We start from the raw sequence: 21,714 nt of genomic DNA on the forward strand, positions 1-21,714 counted from the left end.
ACCTGGAAGATGTGGACCCCAATCTTTGCTCTGACACGTATTTCCTGAGCCACCTTGGGCAAGTCCCTTCCTGACCTATGTCTGGTCTCTGAAACAGGGAGCTAGCACAGGAGTCTTGTGAGGACAAATCCATAGTAATAAGACAAAATACAATCCATGAACTACCAACAGGAAAGTGGCTGAAGAGACAAAAAAACCAAAACCAAATAAAAGGAGCAGAAAGGAGTTCAGTGGGGTGCTGTAGTTTCATCTGAAAGCAGCCCTGGGATTGCTCCAAGATAGCAGCAGGATGCTTGGTTGGTTTACAGAACCTCTTTTCCTGCCTCACCAAAGTAGCACTGAAAGGAGGAGGCGGCTGTCCCGGGTAAGACAAGGCAAAAGCCAAAGCTCTGAAAGCTAAAGGCAGTTGTGAAAGGTGTCCAGTCACAAGAATAAGAAGGTCCAGACATCCTCCACTTTCTGGAGACTGAAATCCCTGTGGCTTATGGAACTTGCCAGAGAAGGCGGCCTTCACCTGAAAGGCCACCATAACCATCCTCATCAGAAAGGGAATATTTGGGGGCATTCAGGCAAAACTGGCCACAGTTCTTTTCTTTGGAGAGACTCAAAATTGTTTCTTCCCTGTTCTTGGTAGCATTCACATGAACTTCACAAAAACAGCATTCGATACTTCTGCAGGAGCCGTGCTTTACTTCTATACAGTTCATATACATTTTAAGAAACTAATGACATAATGCCCTGGGAGATCCAATTCAGTGATATAATGTGGAGGTATCCCAGAATTCCTTCTAGCTGCACTTCCTAAAGAGTAATTAGGTCATAATTCCTGTACTTGTCAGAGGCACCCTGTGAAGGGGGAAATGTAGGTTCTACTTCTATTTGTTCTACACAAACAGATATACAGAACAGGAATTATGGGATCAAAGAGGAATCAGTACACCTACTCCTTCATTTTAACTCCTTTCTCAGTAAAGGAGTTAGAGAACATTAAGCACATATTTTGCTTATTAAACTGAATTGTTTGTATGAACATGGTCTCAGAAAAGTTGAGGAGACAGAACACTGCCTGAGGGAAAGGAGCACTGGAAAGTGAACAGAACTTATATCTGTCAGATCCAAGATGGCGCCAATTCAATAGATTTAGGGAGACACTTGCAGGAACTTCTAATGCAGATAGGTTACACCTTAAAGCACGCTCAAGCATGTTTTTCAAATCTTTTATGGGTTTTCACATTAAGTGATCCTGAGAATGTGGTGACAGAAAACCGGGGATGGCATTTACTACAAGCTCATTAGTGTAAGAACACAACCCGAGTACAGTACATGGAGGATGCTGTACGAATAGGCACTCTGTCAAGGCACATGGCAACCTCCCAGTGGATGAGCTTTCTAGCCTACTCTGAACTGCTGGCTGTCACAAGGGAACGTGAACGATATAGGTTCCAGCAGGGGACGAAAATGTAGTCTTTTGTGAGACTTCTTCAACAACCAAATACATTAAAAAGTAGGGTTGATGTGGAAAAGCAGGTTGCAGGTGGAAAAGCACCCCTGCAAATGACACCGGGTCTTGTAAGGTTAATTTTTTTGGTGTGTGTGTGTGGGGGGGAGATAAGAGAAACCCCTGGAGCAAGGCTTCTTAGTATATTACAGGTACAAGGAGCCGATTGGTGCAAAACTTACACTTGGTAGGAACAGACAATGTATACAGGTATCATCATACAAAGTACGTCCAAACCCATTTTGGATGATGGCAGAGAAGGAATTTCGATCATTTTAGTCAAGAAGGAAACTGCCCATGTAAAAAGCACATATTACCTTGGAGCTGGTCTCTACAAAGGCTGGAGTGAATGCCTAAAGGCAAATGTGGCAACTTTTAAATGACACAGTCCTTTTTTCTGTTGCAGTTTCCAAATGGGCAGTTATCCCTCTGGAATTTAAACTTCTTAAGGTACATGTGTCCTTTTTCCTATCCAGAATGGACCTCCAACAGGTTCTGACCTCTTGAGCAGTATTGAAGTATTAATTGCAAAACCCATTATGACCCAAAGGAGGCAAATTGTATATCATAAACAAGGTTGCTTACAACAGTTCACAGTCTGTGATTCCCAACATGTCCTTCACCCACACTTCTGGGCCCAGCTCCTTGTCCATGACTGCTTTCAGGGATGGGTGGCTGATGAACTGGGATCTAGATTTAGGCCTCCATGCCACCACATTTAATGGACTACCAACAAGAAGGACTGAGCTTGTCTAGACTGAAGAACGTCCACACTGCACACTTCTGCATCACCATTTTTCAAACCTTTTGTGGATTTTCCTAGGCTGCATCTGCGTCTTACCATATACATTGTGTAACATCAATTCTATCTATGATTGCCAGCCATATTTGTTTTATGGGATGCCCCTTATTTCAAGGGTTGTCTCTTGCTCTAGAACATGCGGAATTCTATAGGCAAAACAAAGGTCACACATTTTTCACAGATCCATAAAACATAATGGGTCTTTTATATCCAGAACTCCCCAAGCGTCCCTTCGTAAAAAAAATGAAAGGAAAAATAATTAAATGACTCTGATAGCTCTAGCTTCAATGTTATATCTGCTGGAAAGCAGAAGGTTTTTTTCTTAAAAAAAGAAGTATCTCCTCTTTAGGTCAAGAACTAAAAGCTCACAACTCAAGATATGCCTTCACTACCCCCACCCTGTGCCTCCAAAAGCCCATTTCAGCTAATTTCGTATTCCCTTGCAGCAGACTCAAAACACAGCATGGAAGAACTAGGAAGCTATGTGCCCCCAAAGCACTGCACATTTTACGAACACGTAAATGTTTGTCTAGACAAAAAGAAAAGCAGCGCTTTGTGCAGGGCTCCATCTCTTGTAAATATATAAATTGAGCTGCTGCCACTTACCATAAATTTATTTATTTTGTACACAAATTAAATCTCAGCTCACTTCAGCCAAGCCTGAGCAACATAAATCTTTATTCGCACTTAAAAATAAATAGGAATCTGATACAGTTAATATAGGTGTTTTAAATAAAGAACTGGAAGTCCAACTTATGGGGAACTCATGGCTTTAAACATTTTATAAGATTTAAAATGTTGAGTGGTTTAAACTCAGATTGCATTTGAGATGGATTCTGAATGTTACCTTTTGGAGACGAAAAGGCGCTTTTTTTGGAAAGGAGGAAAAAAAAGCTAAAATTAGTTGTGTCTGTGAGTGCCTTTGTTTTTACACAAAGCATTACGCGAAAGCCTGCAAGGGGAAAAAAGGAATACATTTCCCCCCCTCTTCCTCCCTAAAGTTCAAAGCCTCATAATAGTTTTTCCATGTAAATAACGAGTCAGGTTTTAACAATGAAAAAACATATTCACAAATGCAATTAATTTTGGATGAAGTGATTGGATTTCCTTGTACAACACAAAACCCTTCTCCTCCTTGCTTTTCTTGTTTGCAAAGTATGTAAATATTTAGTAGTGTGGATAAACAGGGTTTGGTTTCCCCCCCAACTTTTACCATATACCTGACATGCCAGCTTTAATAACATTTGATAGTTTATTTTAAATGTGAAGTTTATTTCCAAAGTCCTCGACTAGTTAGAAAGACTCCCATCAGCAAAGTCGGTCCTAATCAAAGGAGAGTAATTGAAAACAAACAATTTCTTAGCTATTGAGATTCAAAAATAGGTGGGGTGGGTTTTTCTTTTTGGGGGGGGATCAGATAACTTTTTAAACAGCATAGTAAAAAAATAAAACAAAGCCAAAACCATTTCAATGCTGTCCAAAACCCTAACAAAAAAGAACTTCTACATAGATCTCAAAGCCCTATTCTTCAAAAGGGATTTAGTGGAAAGAAACACCAAAACTAAAGTGGTTCTTGTTGCAATGGAAGTTTGATGGGTCAGAAACACCTACCCGGCTAATTTCTTAAGGGAGACGTTGCATGTGCCAGCACTGCAGAACTGAGGCCTGTCCGAAATGTGATTGCTTGCACACCGTTATATGTGTGCCAATCCTGTTGAATTCAGTGGGGCTTACCTGGGCATAACAATGCATACTGAAGGGACACAAATGTGTACATGGAAACCGATGCTCAGAACAATGGAGGTGGGTGGGCACGGCGAGCTATGATAAAATTGCAAGGACTGTGTAAATGATGCAATACTCATTTTCAGTAAGTAATGTATATCTATTAACTCAATAGTCAAATTTTAATCTCCCATACAAAATATACTTGCAGGGCAGGCTGGTGATTATTTTTTTAAAAAAGACATCCTTCCTCTGCATCAAACCTGATTTTATTTCCTTCCCTTTATGCAACCGCCTGAACACTTTTGCAGCCTCCAACGTTTCCTCCTCAAAGTTCCCTTTCCAGTGAGTCCATCCCGCGTCAAGGAGGTTGCCCCTAACGTTGGAAAGCAGAGTGCTGAGTCACAAGCCTTGTGTCAAAACAGGACTGGGAAGCCTTTTGCTGATTAATGGATTCTAATCGGAAAACCCATGGATATTCTCACACATGCACAAAGGACGGAAGGGAAGACGAAGGCTGGGATGATTGAGAGACAAATGTGCCTGATTTGGGCTGGGGGAGGAAGGAGAGACAAAGAACCCACACACACAAACACACACCAATGCCCTTGACTGGCCGCTGAGTGAACTATCGGCACTCACTCCTACATCAGCCTTTCATGACATCTGTCGCCTGGCGGGTTAGTCACCTGCCGATGACTAAAGGCCACTCCGATTGTGAGAATGGGACAAGCATCCGACAGCAACCCACCAGCAAGCCATTGTGTTTTGTTTCCTGCAAAAGGGCAGTGGGAAGGCAGCACTGTCCCAAGCGCCTGGCACTCGGGCTGGGGTGTCATGCGAAAGCCCTCCGCTGTCCAGGCCAAAAGTCTGGGCCGAGGGATTCTTAAGGCAGGGAAATGGAACGAGACAGTTAGAACGGGAAGCGTGAGGAAAGGCGAAAGGACTGGAGAAAGAGAATGGGTCAGTTTCTTCCCTCTATCCCCACCCCCTTTTTCTCCTCTTCCACCCCCCCCCCGCTTTTTTCTCCCTCCACCTCCCTTCCCAAATCTGGCATTTCAGCCTGAGACAGGGTGGTTTCACACACTCACCTCGCCTTGTCTCTTTGTAGGGGAGAGGAGCCAATCTGCGGTACCTCTCCTCCCCCATGCCCCCCACACACCCACCCACACACCCTCCCACCCTCTGGGACTGGGCTTTGCTTTGTGGTTAAAGCTTTACACGTCAGAGAGGAGGAGGAGGGTGGTTAGAAGAGAAGACGGTTTCACGAATCTCTTCACCAAATTAAAACACACACACACACACACACACGCACTCATACACGCACATTAAAAAAAAACACACAAAACAAAAAAACCAAACCCACAACCAAACCCTAGTGAGTGGGATTGGCAAATGGGATTATTAATCCTGGCCCAGAATAAAGGAGGCAGCAGTCTCCATGCAGACCCCTCGGCGAAAGGAAGCATTCAGTCACACACCTACCTTCAAGGGCTGCACCGGACTGGGGCTTGAACCAGATGGAGTTCAGAGCAGGTAGGAGCCCTTGGTCCTTTTCTCCAGCCGTCCCTCCTCCAGAGGGAAGCCGGCCCACCTCTCTCCTCCTCGCTCAGAACCCCAAACGAGCCCTCGCAAGCACTTTACGATTTCTTCCAGCATTTGCTGGAAGCCCCCCTTTAAAAAAAATGCCACTGGTAAAACTTGGCAGCATCCAGAGAGCGGGATGGGGAGGGGGGTATGGTGGGTTGGCATTTCCTCTGGATCGTTCTTTTTCAAAAACAACCCCCCCTCCAAAAAAAGTCCTCTTCCCCCTTCCTTCTTGACTTGGAGAAAACCCCTCTTTGCTCGCTCCTTTACCTTTCTCTTGCCCCTCCCTCCCCCGAACTATGAAGAGCTGAAATGGGGTATGTTGGGGTGGGTGGCAAACGGAGGGCGGGGGGGGGGCAGAGAAATGAATGAGCCTGCGCTTGTATACAACTGCATCAAATACATTCTTGAAAGCAACCTGGTTCTGCTTAACACTTGAATTTTTAAAAAAAAGGAGAAAAAAAAAGGCAGCCGCTTCGAGAGAGGGTGTATGCACTTTTTCTTTTCTTTTCTTTTTTTTTATATTCTTACATTCCTGGACACCAATCAAAAGAGCAAATCACGGGAGGTGGAAGAGAGGAGAGAGAGAAAGAGAGAGAGAGCGTGGTGAAAACTTTGCGCACATACAAAAAAAAAAAAAAAAGTACAGCTTTTCCCACCTAACACCCAGCAAACACAAACCAAAACAAATAGAGAAGGGGAAAAAAAAGAGGAAAGGAAAGGAACGGAACCCGGGGCAGAGCCAGCCGGGGAGAAAGGCATTTTTTTTTCACTCCGTGCCGGGGATCTGCAGCGATCATTCGGAACAAAACCGTTTGTCTGCTAACCCGCCGCGTCGCCCCCAGCCCACACTCTGAGTCTACTATGCTATGTGTTGCTGGGGGGTTTTCAGGTAAGGGCTCGCATCTCATTCAGTTTTGAGAGGGGGGGGATGGGGCAGGGGTCTTGCCGTGCGCCTCGTCTTTTTCCCCAAACCGCTGCTGATTCTAATTTGATTTGATTAAAACGTCTGTCTGGCTTTGGGACTGATTTAAGACTTTCCCTCTGCCCCCCCTTCTCTCTTTTTCATGCATGTTTGTGATTACTGGGGGGGGGGGGAGAGGCGCTGCTTAGCACAAGAACAACATCCAAAACTGACAGAGGAAAATCAAAGTCACCAGCATTTTAGACAAGGGCTAAAAAGGTTTCCCACCCCAACCCCATAACTTGAATTAAGTGCTGTCCCGACATGGAAAGAAAGTTTGGTTACTAAAATTAAAGGATAGTTTGTTTGTTTGTTTGTTAAACAAAGAACAGGAGAAGGGAAAGAAAAAACCACTCTAAAACAAGGTTTTTTTTGCCAGAATGAGGAAATGTCCTTCTCTGGGGCGGATGGAAGTTGGGGGGGGGGGGGAACGGACAAAACCCTAGGAAGTGTCTGAGCCTCCCTAAGTAATCTGAGGGCTTGTTTGTTTCTTGCTTTGTTTTGTTACTCCTCAGAGTTTTAACATTTGCAGCCTAGTTAGTAAAACTTTTCTTGCTGCTACTTTGAGAAGATTGGAGGGGGGGGGGATTGCTTGGAGTGAGAATGCTTTTTCCTGCAGGGTGTAATTTTTATAAGCAATGGGGGTTTTGTGTTTTGCAGACAACACCCCAGGCTTTCTGGGAGAGGGCTTGTGTTTAAAATAAAATAAAAATGTAAAAACAAGCCTTAAAAGGTCAAAAGTGGTTTGTTTCCTGGACTGGCTCTTTTGACAATCACGCCGTTTGGGAAGAGGGGAGTCTCTTGCTCTCACAGAGTCAGCTATTTAAAAAGGCAGAACAAACAAACAAAGGGAAAACACAAAACAAAAACAAAACAAAGATCTTTGGGATTTTTCACTCTGGATACTGGAGAAGGCAGAGCAGGGAAAGTGGAGGGGGATACGCCGGAAAACATGAGGCCGGGGAGACCAGCCCTATTCATCCCTCTAGGAGCAGACAGGCATACACAAAACTTGCTCTTTCATGTCTCCAATGAACAAGAGTCCAGATTCTTACGGCTCGGTCTGATGGGGAAAGATGTGCTCTGTCGGTTTGGGTTTCTGGAGAGCCAGCTGGTTCCGCTCCTCGGCTCAGGCGGTAAGAGAAACTGAGGAAGGGAAAAAGAAAGAACAGGAACAGAAGTGCATCTGGTTTTATCAGCCCCCATCCAGCAACTGCAGCTAGCAACTTGGAATAAAGCATGGGGGGAAGACCGAATTAGAAATGCTCCCCCACAACACATTGGGATAGCCGGCCTCTGGCATGCCACCTGTAGGCTACTTTCGCTTTAAGCTCGAAAGCCTCTCAGATGCTGGGTACAGCAAAGGCAGGAGAGCAATAAAGCGATCTTGTGCAAGAGATGATCCCAAGAGAACATGGGCCAAAAGGGAGAGGGTATACCAGGAAATGGCATGCTTTCCATTAACGACACCTTTTCTTTACCTGCATGCATGCACAAGGCAATTATTAGTGCATGCAGGCGAGCTTGTCCGCACAAGCAGCGTGTGCATGCGCGCACCCCCCCCCTATGGCCTTGCAAACAAACATGAGACCAGCTAGACGAGCGATACCTTCAGCTTTTGGCAACTAGTACAACCTTGTTTGCTCGCTCCCTAATTTGGCTAACGCAGGCTGATGAGCAACGGGCAAGACATTGTGTGCAAAGGAGCCGCGGGAGCCCTTCCTTCAAAGAGACAACTAACAGTCCCACCTGGGAAGTGCCTTCATGGTGGAACACTATGCCTGGAGATCCAGACAAAGGCCAACCCTAGCATAGATGCAAGTATAACAAGGTGCATGGGTGAGCAGCTTCCTGTTAGGATGGGAGCATCTCAAAAGAGAGGCGGGGGGCTAGCCCAGGGAGACTATCAAGGTAGGTTACTGAGCCACATCTTTGTTGGCATGCGTCCAATCTAGTTCAGGAATACATATACTCCTTGTGCTCCAAACAGCCATGCATCTGTATGCACTGGCAGACCATATTCCCCGCAGATGCTCCTCATTAAGCTTGCTGCTCAGAGGTGTTAGGGTGGGGATCCTTTACTGTTGGCTTATTTTCCATGTCCATCTGTCCACCAATTTGGCAAAGAGGCTGGGAGCCCCCAACTGGTTTAATGTTGAATGGGTGATACACAGAGAGATCATTATTGTGCGCGGAGGATGTCTTCTTCTAAGGGACCGCAGTGTTTTGTTGTACTGACCTGTATTGGCTTGGTGGGATGCCTTGGCAGGTGTGTTTGAAAATGTGCATGTATGGTTGGGCGTTTAAGGATGTCCCTTTGACGCATCTGGCTGAGGTCTGATCATGCTCAGAACAAGAGTGGGGGAAAGAATTGTTGTGTGTGAGCAGGATAGAAATCTGTGCGAGACCAAGCCTTGTTCAGGACAGTGGCTTCTCTCTCCCTGCAGCCCTGAGTCTCCATGTGGCTATTTATAACACACAAGGGGACCGAATGTAAACAGTGGGTATTAGGACGGGCAGGTGTTTGACAGGATGGGCACTAATTCACACTGCCCGTCCTGTGCCCGCACGCATACACAGACCTTACGCAGGCAATCCCCCCACAATTTTGTCAAGAAGCATACGCTCTGACACACACCTTGTTTCATACCTAAAAGGGAGGAGGCCAGGATGGAGGACTGCCTGGAAGTTGCAACCTTAGCCTTCTGAGAAGGATGCATGTGCCACCTGAGGCCCGTTCTTCTGGAGGAAGAACCATGGCACTGCCAAGCCAGTTGGAGCCCTGGCTACCCAGTGTGGTGCAGACAGACCGCCACACCTTCGTCACTGCCCCACCTCCCAGTGTATGGCTGCTGTGAAAAAGGCAAACTCCACGTTAGGCATAATGAGGAAAGGAATCAAAAATAAAACTGGCAATATCATACTGCCCTTATACAAAACCACGATGCGACCACTCTTGGAATACTGTGTACGCTTGGGGCCATTGCACCTAAAAAAGGATATTGTAGAATTAGAAAAGGGGCAGAAAAGAGCAACTATAAGATGATCAAGGGGCTGGAGCAACTCCCCTTTGAGGAAAAGTTGCACCTGGGATGGTTTAGCTTAGAGAAAAGGAGAGGAGCGAAGACATGAAAGAGGTGTACAAAATTATGCATGGTGTGGAGAATGTGGACAGGGAAACAGTTTTCTCCTTCTCTCATTATATTAGAACCCAGCATCATCCCCTGAAGCTAAAGGACAGATAAAAGGAAGATGAAGTACTGGCCACCAGTTTGGATAACTTTTAAAGGGGGTTGGACAAATTCATGGAGGAGAAGACTATCAATGGCTACTAGTCTTGATGGCTATATGCTGCTTCCAGTACCGGAGGCAGTACACTTATGTACACCAGTTCCTGGGGAACATGGGCACGAGGGTGCTGTTACACTCGTGTCCTGCTTGTGGGTTTCCCATGGGCAGCTGGTTGGCCATTGTGTGAATAGAACGCTGGACTAGATGGACCCTTGGTCTGATCCAGCAGGGCTGTTCTGATGTTCTGATGCCATTAGGGATGCCCCACACCTATCCAGGGGACAAGGATCCTCAGGAGAAACGAAACCCTGATCAGAGAAGCATCACAACATGTCCAGTAAATTCCCTGTTTCCTGCCCTCTTTTTTCACTGGCTCTCCTACCCTCCCCCGTGAGAACATGTATCTGAGGAAGCGTCTCAGTTCCAACAGGTAGTCCTCCTGCTGCCCAACCCCTTGTGCTTGCGCACATCTGTGCACGCAAGCACACACACACACACACACTCTTTTCCACGTGCGTGCCCTTTCCCTACAGATGCTCCTCATTAAGTTTGCTGCTGGTTTAGGTTTGCTGATCCTAAGCCTGCAGCCAGGAAATTAAAGAGGGGAACGGGAAAAGTTATAGGAATGGTTTGAAGGTGCCGCGCTATTGTGACAGGACAGCCTTGCACTGGTGTAGAAGGGGAGCGATGCACATGAGGCTCAAACAAGACATTTTGAGAGAGGCTTCAGTTTTAGGGGCACATACCAACAGCCCTTTCCCACACTCCCGGTTCAGTACTGTAGCACAGGGATGGCCAAGTTCTGTCTTCTCAGGGACCAATCAATTCTCCAAGCAGAGGTCCGGAAACCAGAAGTATAGTTTGATGCACAGCCCGACTTCTTTGCAGGTGGCCAGGCTTTAGAATACAGTCTCTGCACAGCGATCGGCTGGGGCACTGCACAAAGAAACCCGAAAGGAAGAAATAACATTTAACGTATGGAATAACTCATGTATTTTGCAAAGTTTGAAAGCAAATTTCCTCTGCTTACATATGAAACTCTGGGCAAAATGTATACCACATGGTTAAAATTTGGTAGGGCTGTGATAAAATGGTTTTGTGGGCCAGGTCTGACATGCAACTAGGTGCATCCTGGGAAGAGACAAATGCCTTCTCCCTTTTCCCCAACCCTCCACCTCAGGCCACCCATGTGCTTTCTGGGAGGTCAGCCTGTGAACTGCACTGATCCCACGCAGGTTGCTGTCAGTTGTGTAGACAGGCAGGTGACCAACATGGTCGGAAAGGCCACAGTGGGATTTCCATTTAGCATGTCCAGCTCTCTGAATTAGAGCCATCCAGATGTTCCTTTAGACTACGTGACCTGAAGACTTTCTAGACAACTGGAAGATAGGATAAATTCCAAGCTGGATGGGAGGGACACCCGCTTCCAGCAAGCAACTTTAGCCTGTCTAAGAAAGTCAAGACTAGAATCATAGAATAGTAGAATTGGAAGGGACTTATAAGGCCATCAAGTCCAACCCCCTGCTCAATGCAGGGGGTCACTGCTGCTAAGATAACCTGCCCTGCCCTGCTACTGCCCATTCCAAATCTAGGAATGAAAAGGCTTTGTTCAGAAATACACGCTAATGACTAGTGTTTGAATCCTGAAGGCCAGCAGAATTTGCCTGTGGAGCCCTCTGCCACCTGTCCTACAGATAGCAAGGTCAAAGAAATAGGGAAACAAATGAGAGACATAAGAAGAGCCCTGCTGGATCAGACCAAGGGTCCATCTAGTCCAGCACTCTGTTCACACAGTGGCCAACCAGCCATCGGCCAGGGATGGACAAGCAGGACATGGTGCAACAGCACCCTCCCACCCATGTTCCCCAGAAACTGGTGCACATAGGCCTACTGCCTCGAATACTGGAGACAGCACACAACCATCAGGGCTAGCAGCCATTGATAGCCCTTGGCTCCAGGAATTTATCCAACCCTCTTTTAAAGCCATCCAAATTGGTGGCCATCACTACATCTTGGGGTAGTGAGTTCCATAATTTAACTATGTGCTGTGCGAAGAAGTACTTCCTCTTATTTGTCCTGGATCTCCCACCAATCAGCTTCATGGGATGACCCCAGGTTCTAGTATTTTGAGAGAGGGAGAAAAATGTCTCCCTATCCACATTCTCCCGTCATGGTGGTTCTTTCCCCTGGGGTGTGAAAGAGGGAGGTGTCCTTCATTGGACACTTTTCTTTGAAACCTCTGGTCCTGCTTGTTGGACTAGCTGCCGTTCAGGTATGCAAAGCATATAAGTGCACGATCACAACAACCACAGGTAACTTATGGCAAGGGCTGCTTGGGGAGGTGGTCTGTCAGTTGGTTTCCCCAGAAAGCTATGAAACATGGGTGCAAAACCTCAGGCCTAGGGGCCAAATCCGGCACTCCTCAGGTCCCAAACCAACCCTTCAGGATTCCCCAGATAGCTATGCCCCCTTCCCCAGGCCTGATCATCCCCGATCATTTTGTGGTTTCCCAGCTTTTGTGCATTTTCCCCATTCTAAAAGGTTGAAATGCCTCTCCTAAAGCCTAGTTAGTGGCAGTAAGAGCTTTATGCTTAAATACGTTGGAATTCTGCCCCTGCACCTTTTGACTTTGGTACCACCTCTTCTGCTTTTGGTCCCACCCAGCCCGGGGATAGGTGGCCCCCCAAAAAACATTTCCGAAATGGAATTTAGCCCCCAAGCTGAAAGACGTTCTACACCCCTGTTACAAAAGGTGCATTTTCAAAAGAAATAAAGTGATAGATGAGCTAATGTGTAGCCTAGGAAGAAACAGGCTAACATCAGGAATAGGATCAGCCTCAGGATGAGAACAACGCTAAACTGATCTTGCAAAGTCTTCACAGTGAGAGAGAAGCAGATCCACCAAAGCAAGGCAAAGGAGTCGGAATTACGGGCCTTGGATCACCAGGCAAGGATGGGGAGAGCGGGAGGGGAACACACGTGTCACAGGTAGAGGAGGCAAGACTAATAATCTGGACCACGGGCAAGAGCATTGGATGCTAGCCCAGAGGCCGCAGAGGACTTAGTCACTAGAACTTAGTCACAGAGGGATGCTTGAGGTCTTGAGACAGGGCTGAGCAAAAGGCTATCGTGGTACCCTGACTATATATGGGAAAATCAAAGTCTGTTCCAACCACACTGAATTTCAGGCCACTCAGAAGGACAGGCTCATGATGCATGGATGTAAAGCCAACAGCAAAAAACAAAAACACCCGCCATGCAAGTGGCAGGATCTCTCAGTGCCTAACATCCCTCGTACAAAATCGGGGAGGAATTGAAAATGTGGTCGTGAAGGAGAGATCCAGACTGATCGAAGGGGGGGGGGCAGGATGCAGCCACAAGAGACCGCAGATCTTCAAGAGCAGAGCGTTGTTGCTGAGGAAGAGGTGATTGGAGGGGTCATGTCTGCGGGTTTGGGGAGTACTCTAGATCGGGGCTGTAGTCTTTATGAACAATGAGCAGAGAAAGAAAAGAAAGTGATGCCTGAGCATTTTCATGAGAGGAACAGGACTGTGAAACGAGGAGGAGAGCTGTGATAGCAGAGTCTGTGAGACAGCAGCAGGGACATGAAAACAGGCTGTGCTTCCATGATCACACTTTCTTGTGGAAGCTTTGGCCACAGCATCTGACCCTGGCCTGCAAGGACTCTTTGCTGTCCACAGAGACAGGAGCCCCATGCTCCCCTCCCACCCCCCTAACCTAATAAACAGTGATTATCATTCTCTTGGCATGGACAGTTCCTGAGCAGACTACGGTGACTTCTCATTGAGCTTCCAGAAAACTCAGTGGAGGCACTGTTTATCGCAACTATCCCAAGTGCATCGTTGTGTTCTAGCGTACAGCTCCTTGGGCTAATGGTCTTTGGCTGAATCCAATGCGCAAGGCTGGCTCTTCATCCTTCTGCCCACGAGACTCTTCAGGGCCCTTGGGGTTCTCTTACAAATCAAACTGTGCCATCCCAGTAAGGCTCAAGAATACCACATCCTCTGCCAACCCCTGTCTCAGACAGGAAGGACTCAAATTAAGAATTCCCAAATCAGGGTTGAAATGAAGCACTCACAATCCACGAGGCAATTCTCTGCCCCAAGTGCTTCGAAGTTCCACAGGGAACCACCTGCCGCATACGCCTGCCAAGAGCTTGATTTTTCCAGAGGAGCCTGCTGTGATGAGAAATGCTCACAACCCAGCCTGCCTTAGCCTTGCAGCGTAGGGGTGGCCGGCAACCCTGGAGCGTTTTCCTTATTGTGAAAAGCCAGAAAGTGCCTCTGGAGTTTCAGTGACAAAAGAAAGTGCCACATCCCTCAGGCAAATCATTCCAGGGGTTTTGCCTTCTGTTCCTTGCAGATTTCACAGCTGGATACTTGAGCCTGGCTAAGTATTGTGCTGTTCATGCCTGGCCAGGATAGGACATTGCGGGCTCTGTTCTTACATGTCTCAATAACCAGATGGGCACTAGGAATTATGCTTAGTAATCTCCATTCCACGTCGTATTAATACATGATGGCTTGTGTATAGAATCCCATTGTATGCAGCAATTTTCTCTCAATATGACTTCTGCCCCTCCCTCCCCCCAATTTGCCTTTAAGAAGTTTGGGCTTTTCCTATCGCCCCGCCTTGCAGCCTTGACACTCTTGTAAGCTCACATCACCCTGCGGTTTCAAACTAAGATGGTCAGATTTAGTTTCAGCAGAGCTCAGCTCAATGTTTACTTCAGCTTTGCTTGCTCCTGTGTTTAACTGTAGGGAACCCACTGAAAGAGCCCCTCTGTAAGAAACCCTCTACTGTCAACCAAATACAGCCACCAGTATCTTACTGGTTTAGGGTACAGTTTTGAGGTCACGTAGGCCTATCCTATTGCATGTTTATTCAATGGAGCTTACTCCCAAGTAAGTGTGCATCGGAGTGACATTTAAATAAACCCAAGGCTGCATTCTCAGAATGCTTCAAAGGAACGTCTGTATATCCTCAAAAGCTTCTCTGTTACGAATCCAGTCTCTGAAATGGCCTATCTGTTGCTATCAGTCAGTCCTCCCGATCAATACTTCACTCTTAAGAATGTCCTGCTATAAAATCTGGTGCCAACTAACACCTCACCACATGCAGCAATTGAAATAAAGCATTTCCTTGCAGCATTTCAACACTTCCCTTGTTCTCGGCATGCCTGAGGTCTTTCCACTGATACAGTTGCTTTCCCTCCATGGAAATCTATCATATGTCACACCGCAGGAAGCCTCTTGTTATACTAAGACAGCAACGCTCAACAAGCCTAGTGGAAGTGGAGCTGCAGTCCTAGGCACGTTTCCCCAAAGGCTAGCCCCACTGAATCAGGTAGAACTTACTTCCAAGTAAATGTGCAAAGGCTTGCACGGTGTTCCATTGAATTCAATAGGACTTACTCCTGAGCATACAAACAATAAGCCTGGCCTGTTAATCATATTTCCATTCCAGATCGTAGGGAATACACCTAGGCTACTGCCTTCTGTGTTCCGAGAGGGCCAGGCAGTGATGTTCTTATAATCTCAGGTATTTACTATCCCAAACACAAAATCCTTTTAGCATAGATCTAGGAGAGGAGCAAAAGGTGCAGGGTTTGGCACTTTCTGTGTTGAGTTGGAACTGCCAAAACCCTTGGCTTGTGCCCAAATCTGAAATTATTTTTGCATTGTGCAGTCTAGACATGATCTCTTCAACTGTCCTCCAGGGGCACTACGCACACTCGGTGGCCCGGCTCACAACTTTCGGGCCTAGGCAAACACTCAACTTGTTTGGTTTTTATTATAGAGACCAGGCTCTTAGCCCGAAAGCAGCTCATTTTACCATCTGGTCTGGTGCCACTTCTGTCTCTCTCTCTCAGCGTCAAGGAAGCTTTATGTAGTGTCCACATTTTCCGTGGCACACTGGGAACAACATTAAGAGCATGCTTTTACAGCCTTAGTGCATCCCAGTTCACTAAACAGCCCATCAAATTTTCTGCCAATGTCTTTTGCATAGTGCTCTGTAGGCAAATCAGTGGGAGCTCAGCACACAGCTAAGTGATTTCAAATGGAACTTGTGCACCTAACCTCTGAATTACGCCCCTTGTATCTGATTCCTCAGCCCACTCCCCCTTCCCAGCACCAAGGCTTCCAATCTTATCCTTTCAGCTGTTTTTCTTCACTCTGACTTCATCTGTCCCCACGTCCTTTGCCACAGTTCTCCCTTTTGCACTTGTTCATTATTCATTGCTGTTGCCTGTAAACTTGGGTGGTCACCGACTGTCCTCCATTTGTTCACTTGTTGTAGGCAGGATCATGTTCAGAAAGTGTTGTTGCAATCGTACACATACTTACCTGGAAGTAACCCTCACTGAAATCATTGGAGCTTAGTCCGAAGTAAGTGTGATTAAGATCAGGCTCTAGCGATGACAAGGAATGGTTAAAAAATCTGTTGGAAGACCCAACGAAGAGTTTCTTATCTACAGCAGCCTTCTAGCACATGTTCAGTTGTGTCTTCTCTTGTAAACAGCTGGATGTTCCTCGGTGGGCCATATAACCTACAGAGAATCTTCCATCCATTTAGGAATCTCCTTCTGTGCCTTGCTCAATTTCACACTTTTCCTGTTCCCTGTCACTCCCTACTTCACCCTACACTCCTCTCTCCCGGAGCGATGCGGCTTACCTCAGGATGGAAAAATCCTTACAAAGCACAGCCATTGTCTGGTTAATTTCATTGTCCGTTTTTTTGCACGGCCTTGACTCTGTCATTATTGATGCAAACAAGTCTGCCGGCTGCTCAGGGCTCCCCAGTGTCATCACCAGACTCCTCTATTTGCTCAGCCTAGAGCACACCTAAGGGAACAAACAGATGCAAGGACAAGCAGGGTATGCAACCCACATCACTCCAGGCCACCCAGGTCCAATTTATTTATTTATTACATTTCTATACCGCCCAATAGCCAGAGCTCTCTGGGCGGTTCACAATTTATGAAAGGCATGGGAGACCTGGGTTAGCCAAAGGTTCACCAGATCATTTTGAGCAAGATACTCGCTTTCTCCGACTCAGTTCTGTGAAATGGGAACAATAATGGCCCATCTCATAGGCAAAATGATTATGAAGGCATTTTGCTCTCAGAAGTAGTGCTGGCTTCTGGCTCCCTCCACACACCAAAAAGAAATCTCACATCAAGCAGTCATGATGAGTTATTCAAACAAAGTACAACGTGCTTCCCCAAGGTTGATTTTTCACTAGATTCTACTCACAACATAGTTCTGAGGCCTTGGGTGTGCATTTCACCACAGCATGGTGATGCTCACAGATATATTGACCCTTTTCATATGAGACAGGAGAAAATGAACAATGTTGGCATCTAGATTTTTGATGCGTGAGATGGAGCCAGTTACCATGGATGTGACTGTTTTTTAATAATGTTTGGCAGTTTTAGCCACAGGTAAGGTTCAGTAAAGTTACCTTTAAGTGTTAAACTTTTAAGGGACAATTAGTAGCCTGCACTAGCACCATACTAAGAATATCATGGGCCCTAAGCCAGGGCTTTCTTAGCCTGTTCAATAATTCAACCCTGGTCAAAACAGTCTAGAACTCTGTTGTCAAGGGGGAGGGGGGAAATGATGGGCAAAGCCAAGAACAGATATTTTCAACTATTCCACATCCTTTTATCTGAATGCAGCTTGCAGAGCAGTTTGAGAACAGCCCTATGCAGGCTTCCCCTTCCCTCTCCATCCGCAAAATGACCAGGAAGGTCTGAAGAGAGGTTGTAAACCCATTTGGCTTGAAAAAGTTACAGTCTGGAGCTCTCTATGATCAGAGTTCCTGATTGCATGTAGGACTCAATCCTATGCATGCTTAGGCAGAAAAAAGTCCTCATATGCCATCGCTAGAAAGGTTCTTTGGTGTGGGGTGATATGTCAGAATTCCCTTTTCCTCCCATACTTACACAGAGGTGGTGGATCAGGCTAGAGAACGACCACCATGCTGGCAGTTGAAGGGCATTTTCCTAATAAAACGTGCATAGGATTGTACCTGTAACTGTGTTCATCTGAACGCAGTGATAGCCTCTCTTTCCCAGTCACAGCCAGTTGCATGTGCCCCCTTTGTGGTTTCAATTTTGTAAGATCTGCATAGGGCTAGCCTCTGTTCTAGATGAAACCCTTCCCTACTAAATGGAAGGGTGGTCATTTGCTCCCTTCATTAGGGGGTGGGTGGATGGGAACTGGGGAGAAGGGGAAGTGCCCTGGTTGCCCTCTTGTCAGCCTAGGAGAACCCACTCACGTGGCTTGCTTTACTTTGTAGCTTTCAGTCAAGGAAGTTTGGCAAGGGAAAACTTCCTTATCACGTGGTCATAAAGGGACCCGCTCTTACTGGATTTCAAAACAAGACGGAACCATCCTTACCACGTCTTGACCTAATAGTAGTCTGTAAAGAAATGGCTTCTCCAGATATTTTGGACTCCAGCTTCCAACATGGCCGATGCTCAGGAATTGTGGGAGTGGGAGTCCGAAACATCGGGAGGGTCCCTGAGCTAGGCCCTTCCCCGGCAGCTTTCGGCTATCACAAGACGAGAAAGACGCACACACCCCTTAAAAGGCCGATCCTGTGCAGAGTTACGCTTGAGCCACTCTGTAGAATTGATTTTAGGCACGTTCTTAGGCTTTCATCATTGCTGAGAGTCGCTTCGGGAACTCCGGCGAAAAAGCGGGATACAAATCAAATGAATAAAACACAACCGATGCATTTTAATTCTGCAAAAGTTCAGAATCCCCCTTTCCATTTACCAGCCTTCCTCCCGGCACGCTGAAGAAAAGCGCTAGGCCCCAAGTAGCTCGGCATCACCCCGTTCGATGAATCTTCTCTGCGTACGTGCGGGAGGAAAGGAGAATCCCAAGTCTTCACCCCACGCCACCGAACCTCCTTTCTAGTGATGGCGCACCACAAGGTTGCAGAAATGCGGCCGGGCCCCTTCCCGCCATGTTTCGATTTCTTCCAGTGCTCCCGCCTTCGGGGCCAAATTCTGCCATCTTCGCCCCCTTCCGCTCCCCCCACCCCTACAGCATCCAAGTCGACGGACAGCTCTGTTGTTTGTTTTGGAAGCAGCATCGTTTGCATCTCTGGAAGGAAACTCGACTCTCGTCCTCCTCCTCCACCCCGCACAAGCCCCCGGCGCTCACACCAAAGCATGTAGGGGGGCTAAACTGTAAAAAGCTGCGTGGGGGGCTCACGGCACCGCGGGGCTAAGCCAAGCCAAACAGAAGGGGCAGTGAGTCACAAGCGAGCAATGCCTTCCCGGTGCAACGCCACGCAACCCGTCCATTTTTCGTTCACCCAGCGAGGCCTCGCTCTCTGGCCAAGCGGTGTGAAGACAACCTTAGGCTCAGCCTTCTCACCGCAGGGTCATGAGTTGCTGCATTTTCTTTTCTTTTCCTTTCTCGCTCGCGCCTTTCTCACTGGACTGGTGACCGGATTTTCTACAATGTCATCTTTTGGATATCAAATTTAAGAATAAATAAGAAATGGAAATATCTCGAGACTCTTTGAAATAAAGGAGCCTCCTCTTGAATTAGGTGAACTTTGGAGAACAAAGCTGTCCTCTTTTTCACTTTAGTATTCCACTCCCTCCCCCGGAACACAGGGTTTTTAGACTTCCTTGTTCCCATTTTAGGGACGTACTTATGCAGGACACTGTGGCTTCGCTTTACTTGAGAGTAAGCCCTATTGAACACAATGGGACTTACTTCTGAGTAGACATGCATAGGGTTGAGCTGTTAGCCTGCATTCCTAAACACTCACAAAGAAGTAGGCTCCACAGAATACAAAAGAACTTACTTCCAGGTATAGGATCACACTAAAAGTCATAATTGCGTTTCCTGCATTTGTGATGTGATTTTTAAAAATAAAAACATCGTTAGCTAACATACATATTTATTTAAAGATAGTTCTTTTTTGCCTTTTAGCCTGCGTTATGAACATTCACACACGCAGAGGAAGAGGATGAGAAAGACTCAAAAGATGCTTATGCAAATGCATATTTACTCTGAAATTAAGTCCCAACCAATGCAGCTTATTCCTCATGTAGTCAATATTTTTGTATCCATGGCTAAATAAATAAATAAAAATAGGGTAAGCACAATGGCCTATGAATAGGATAATCAAAGTACCGAATACACTAAATCGAATCATTCCTATCTTCAAGGAATAGTCACTTAGCTGTATGCTGTAATAGAAGACAGATAGTAAAAGATCCATTAAAGGTGCAATCCTATGCATGTTCAGACAGAAAAATATATATCCTACAACGCCCAGCATTCCCCAGCCAGCCATGCAATAAAAATGAATTCAGCCATGCTAATTTAATTAAATGGACGTAATATTTAAAGCTGCAGTCCTATGGATATTTACTTGAAAGTAGGTGTATTGAACTCAGTGGGACTTATTTATTGGTAAACACGTATAGGACAGGTCTATAGGATTCACATGAAGCATGATGTTGATTTGTTCTGGGTGACTGGTTGATGTTTTTGTTCAGACGTTTTCCACCCCGCTTGGATTACTGGGCTGTTTGCTTCTTTTCTCCTGAATGTAAGTGTTTAGAAACTTAAATTTCCAATCAAAGCAGATATGTTTTTATACACATGGCAGGCTGGCCCTACTATTAGGCAGAGTGAGCATCCATGCGAGGAGGCAGGTACTGGGGGTCAGGTAGGTAGCAGCGAAGTGTTAAAGTTTAGAGCTGTGGGTGTGTCCTGCACCCCTTAAATTAGCTTGCTGTAGTCAAGTATGGTGGAGGTCATTTCCCATTGGCACTGTTGAAGCAAGATTCACTGTACTTCTGTATGTGGAATATGAAGGGACAACATTTTATCCTTTGCCTTAGATGGCAAAGCATCTTGAGCTGGTCCTGAGACATAGCATGTATTGACAAAGTATATATGTAAAGGACACAGCCAGAAAATGAGAACCAGGTATATCCCCCTTCCATATTTATAATGTCTGAAGCTTTTTTGACCATCATTTCTTACTGCCCATTCCTGTGTGGTGTAGTGGCTAAAGTGTTGGACTTGGAGTTGGGAGATCCAGGTTCTAGTCCCCATTCGGCCATGGAAACCCACTGGGTGACTTTGGGCCAGTCACAGACTCTCAGCCCAACCTACGTCACAGGGTTGATGTTGCAAGGATAAAATGGAGAGGAGGAGGATTTTGTATGCCACCTTGTGGTTCCTTGGAGGAAAAAAAAGCGAGAAATAAATGCAATAAATCATCATCATCATTAGTCCTATGCTGGTTCTCCAATCTGTGTTTTCACTTTCAAGATCAGAGTTTCCTCATTACATTATGATGGGAATTCACATATAGTCTCTCATAAATGCAAGTTGTTTTCTCACATTTCCCCCTATTTTGTGCCAACTGAAGCAGAAAATGGCTTAATAGTTGTGCACTCATTCCACTAGTCATATCACCATCGAGTTGGAGTAAGGGAACTTAGTCCAACCCACTGTTCAATGCAGGAATTCCAGAGCTAGAGCACTCCCCAACAGACGGCTGTCCAACTTCTACTTGAAGTTGAGGGAGAACCTATCTACTCTTACGGAATTGGTTCCGTTGTCAAACTGCTCTTATTGTAAAAAAAGCATCCCATGATGGTCATCCAACATTTACACTCCTGTAACTTAAGCCCATTAGATCAAGTCCTGCTCCATGGGGCAGCAGAGGACAAGTCTATGTGACAGCTCTTCCTATATTTGAAGAATTCTACTGTGTACTCCTTCAGTCTTTTCTTCAGGATGACCATTGCCAGTTCCTTCAAACTTTCCTCATAGG

At 46.2% G+C, this 21,714-nt stretch overlaps 1 protein-coding gene across 1 annotated transcript in view; it reads left to right on the plus strand.

The window, feature by feature from the left end:
• Positions 1 to 4,075: 4,075 nt before the first annotated feature.
• The window catches only part of CLCF1 (cardiotrophin like cytokine factor 1), a 47,595-nt gene continuing 29,956 nt past the window's right edge, over positions 4,076 to 21,714 (plus strand). The window contains exons 1-2 of the mRNA XM_063118345.1: positions 4,076 to 4,103; positions 6,458 to 6,504. Coding sequence (XP_062974415.1) covers positions 4,076 to 4,103; positions 6,458 to 6,504 — 75 coding nt within the window. The remainder of the gene's footprint in view (positions 4,104 to 6,457; positions 6,505 to 21,714) is intronic.

This window comes from Elgaria multicarinata, chromosome 2 (genome assembly GCF_023053635.1).
Source record: "Elgaria multicarinata webbii isolate HBS135686 ecotype San Diego chromosome 2, rElgMul1.1.pri, whole genome shotgun sequence".
NCBI classification, from domain to species: Eukaryota; Metazoa; Chordata; class Lepidosauria; order Squamata; family Anguidae; genus Elgaria; species Elgaria multicarinata.